The following is a 4,129-nucleotide window of genomic DNA, read 5'->3' on the forward strand; positions in this document are numbered from 1 at the left end:
CTTTTATTATATCTGGTTAATAAATGTTTGTGTTTACATTACTTTTGATAATTATACATTTTGATAACCATTAATTGATTAAACCAATACAGTTAGACCACTGTAACATCCTACGACGTGGAGCCCGACATGGGCATATAGCAAAATGTACATCATGTGTTATGGCTAAGTGGATGCGGAAAGTATGATACGAAAAACTTGTTTTAAAGGCTGATTCTCAATACCTATATCCTGCCTGTGCCTGTCTTGCATTTGGGTCCTATTGCTTGTGGTATCACCTGTTATAACATTGTAACCTCTTAAATCTCAAAACTAGTGTCTTGTTTAGGGTGCTTGACATGTTGACATGATGTCTATGAACTGTTAGCAGTTCAACCAAGAGACAGTTGCTTTCTAGGTGTTAAATTTGTTTTTAATAAAAAAAAATTCAACTACTGATAAATCCATAATGAGAAAGGAATAATCCATGACAAACTGCTGCAAACTGTCAAGCCCTCCACCTCTGTCAAACTCTGTGTTTCATTACAGGAGTGGAGACTGTTTTCACAGTCAGTTATGTATCCAGCCTTGAATAGTTAGTTTCTTTGTATTTGCCTGATCATTAATTTCTGTTCTCCTCTGCCTGCACTTCCCCAGCATGACGCCCCCTACATTACTCTGCTACCTCTTTCGGATTTCTCCTCTTGAACAACATTTTTTCTCCCTCCACTGGACCCCTCCAAACACCGGCCACCTAGTTCTACTCAGCTTTGGACTAATCTGCCATCATCATTACCGAAACATTCCATCTCAACCAAGTGATAAAGACTAGTAAATTTGCTTTTTAAGTCTCCTGTCTTGCACTTCTCTCGGTTTTCAACCAGCCTTAACAGCAGACTATTTTATCTAAACATGGAAGGACCTATCATGAATAAGCACTAATAAGCAATAAAACTTATAAGTACAATAATACAAATACAAATAATAAAGTAATAATTTAAGCAAATAACAATATTTGAAGTCCACTGTCTGCATCTGTGCTGAAGTATTGAGGTTTTAGTCATGTTGTAATTGCTATAAAGGAATAGGTTCTAGCTGTGATGTAGATAGTTGAAATAAAACAAATAAAGGAGAGTGTTCTTACAGTTTGTGAGTGCTGCTGAGTAGAGCTTCCAGGATCTCCAGTTCACTTTTAGCTATGAAAGGAGGAAGAATACAAAAGGCTCAATATAAAAGGTGAAACATGAGAAAGTACTTGGGTTTGTTGTTAGCAACTGCTGCCCTGGCATTTGTCCCCTAGACCTTGCAATGATTTTATGTCAGACACCAACATAGCATAATAGAGTAATTAAAGCTGCAAGCAGTGACAAACAGGCCCTTGCACTTTGCGTGCTGCGTTTGTGTTATGTGCCAAAATATCACGCGTTAACCACACCATGAAAATAAATAAATAGCTTAACTTTTAATCGTGAAGGTCTTTGGATTGCACTGACCAAATCTTAAGTAGAATTCCCTAAGAGGAATACAACGTCTAGAAATTGCAAAATGGTGCCAACATTCATATTAAATTAAAAATGTCAGACTTCCTTTTAGGTTTGGGGAGAGGTCTAAGAGGTTATTTTGTTTATGTCTGGTCATGATACATGTGCATATCGGTAAAACATATCACAAGGGCTGCAGTTAAGTGGCCACTGTCAAGGCATTTTGCCACGGCCATGCATGGGACCCATATGACTCTCCCTAAAAATAGTACAGAAGACGGTAGACACAGGTGCATCTGAGCGTATCCCCTTGATTTTCTGGTTTACATTCTAATGTCACCCAATCTTAGACTTGCCCAAGACATTTCAGTCTGTTCATCAAACAATATTAACTACAAAAGCAAAGCTTGGTTAATGTTTACATCCATGGGGGTTGTCTACTACTAAATCCTCCTGTCCACTAATTCAGACAATAAGTCTAACTTACAGGTAGGAACACTACTCATTGCTGCTTTCTGGTGGTCAGGAGTAACTAACTAGATAAATGTCTCTTGGTCCACAGCAGCACTAAAATAATATAGCTGAAAGCTGTGTGCTTTAATAAGAGAACTGATGCAGACATTTCAAAGTTACTTTACCTAATAACAAAATAATTTTACGGTTAGGAAGAATAATTAAAGCTGCAAGCAGCAAATGGGCTGGGGCAATCTGCACAATTTCTGCAAGTTTACATAAATCAGATCATTATTGCCATACAAGGCTTACTTATTGTCTCCAATAGGTGGCGCTATGACTATGATTGAATATTGGCATGTAGATGCGTTTTTATTTTTTTATGGGGAAACGGCAATTGTGGACGCCACACCAAGGGCATGTCGTTCGACAAAAACTGACAAACGACGACTTTTAACTGTTAAGGTTAGATTTAGATTATACTGACCAAATTTGAAGTCAGTCCATTCAATATTCTAGGAGGAGGTAGAAGAAGTACAATGTGTGGAAATGGCAAAAATCAGACTTCCTGTAGGTTTAGGATATGGCTCCAAGAGGCTTTTTTGTACATCTTGACAAGATACATATGCCCATATGCAAATTTCCTGACACATTTTAAAAATAAAACTTCTAAAAGCCCCCTGCTAACGAGTTATAAGCTGCTTACATATGATATTAGTTTAATTAAAAAATCTGATAGTATTTCCCATTTTTGCTGAGCAATTCTTAGGGATAATGAGCTGTTTTGTTACCTTGTGTGAGGAAGGTCTCCATCTTGTCCTTAAAAGGCTGCAGGTTATCCTCATCTGAAACCTTGCAAACCTTTTCCACTTCTGATGTACACGCTGATTAAACAATGGAGACCAAAATTACAAGAAGACAGATATTACATTATGGTTAATAAAATATATTATATCTTAAAAGCCATTCAAGTTTCAAATCACCAACTTTGGTACCCACAAACATTACTCAAAAATGACACTGCAGCAGACATCTATGCACAGTGGACTGGGTGAAGTCCATGTGGTAGCAGCTGCATCTTTGTACTGGGGATTAAGGTTTTGCAATCTGTCATGTCACCTGCAACCCTGAGGATTTGATTAACACTTGTATCTGAGGCTTCCATGGCTTGGCTGCCCATGCATATAGTGTTATGATTTCACAGAAAAGTGTTCGGCTGCCAGACTAAAGGTGAGGTATATGGGTTTCTATGCTGCCCCAGCACCTCCGATGATGAGACAGATCTTTCTTGTGACGTGGATTCTTGTAAATGCCAGGAGCACTAGGAGGTACTTCACATTTTTCCTGCTTTGAGGACAAAATGTTCACTTGCTACCTAATACCCCACCCACTGACAGGTGCCATGATAATGAGATCAGTGTTATTCATTTCACCTGTCAGTGGTCATAATGTTATGGCTGATCAGTATATACAAGTGGTTGAGAATAACCTGAACTTTTCAGTGATGTATTAGAAGAAAGAGGTATTTGACCTGGGCTTTTAGTGGCTCTAAATTAGTAAATTAGCAAATGGCACACAAAGGTAAGCTTGGGTATTTGCTGCATTTGCAGGAATTTTTGTGATTCTGTGTGTGTTACCTCTCAGATCTTTCCTGAGTCGAATCAGGTCTTTCTGAAAATCTTCAAACTTCATCTGTGAAGCCTGGAAAAGATCATGAGGCTCAGGGAGTGGGTACACACACGTCTCTCTACCTGCATCCTGGGGATTGACAGACAGGCAACACACACACACACGTGCACACATACATATTAAAATTATGACATAAGCAATTATGTCATGTAATGCTGTTTTATATCGATTTTTTCCGTTTCAGAAAATATGACCACGTTATTTTTGTAAAGGTTACCTACTACAGCCTACATGGAGATTGCATTTACACAACTCAAACTCATAACATCTCTCTAAACTCCAGCCCTATTCCCTTAATAACTCCAGCCTGCCCTTTTAAGATAAGCACCTGATTTTGGTAAGCCCACCCCGCTGGCCTGACAGCCTTCATAAATGTCTAATAATATCTTAGGGCCACTACACACACCATTTTTAATTTAATGGCTGCCAACTTCCTGCTCTGTGTACACTGTTTGGTGTTGTAACTGTGTCAGTTAACGCTAAATATAAACTTGATTTACTCGTTACAGCGGTTATTTACCCGCTTA

General features: G+C 38.5%; 2 protein-coding genes across 2 annotated transcripts in view; one reads left to right on the forward strand and one right to left on the reverse strand.

The window, feature by feature from the left end:
* LOC118334232 (formin-2-like) overlaps positions 1-687 on the forward strand; it is a 27,296-nt gene extending 26,609 nt beyond the window's left edge. Inside the window, exons 10-11 of the mRNA XM_035670076.1 lie at positions 529-548; positions 637-687. Coding sequence (XP_035525969.1) covers positions 529-548; positions 637-687 — 71 coding nt within the window. The remainder of the gene's footprint in view (positions 1-528; positions 549-636) is intronic.
* Positions 688-1,119: 432 nt separating this feature from the next.
* Positions 1,120-4,129, reverse strand: part of LOC118334255 (formin-2-like) — a 6,127-nt gene continuing 3,117 nt past the window's right edge. Inside the window, exons 5-7 of the mRNA XM_035670107.1 lie at positions 3,551-3,671; positions 2,705-2,797; positions 1,120-1,175 (exon numbers count right to left, since the gene is read on the reverse strand). Of these exons, the coding sequence (XP_035526000.1) occupies positions 1,120-1,175; positions 2,705-2,797; positions 3,551-3,671 (270 nt within the window). The remainder of the gene's footprint in view (positions 1,176-2,704; positions 2,798-3,550; positions 3,672-4,129) is intronic.

Source organism: Morone saxatilis, unplaced genomic scaffold (assembly GCF_004916995.1).
Source record: "Morone saxatilis isolate NCDOM2014 unplaced genomic scaffold, NCSU_SB_2.0 Contig1, whole genome shotgun sequence".
Classification (NCBI taxonomy): domain Eukaryota; kingdom Metazoa; phylum Chordata; class Actinopteri; family Moronidae; genus Morone; species Morone saxatilis.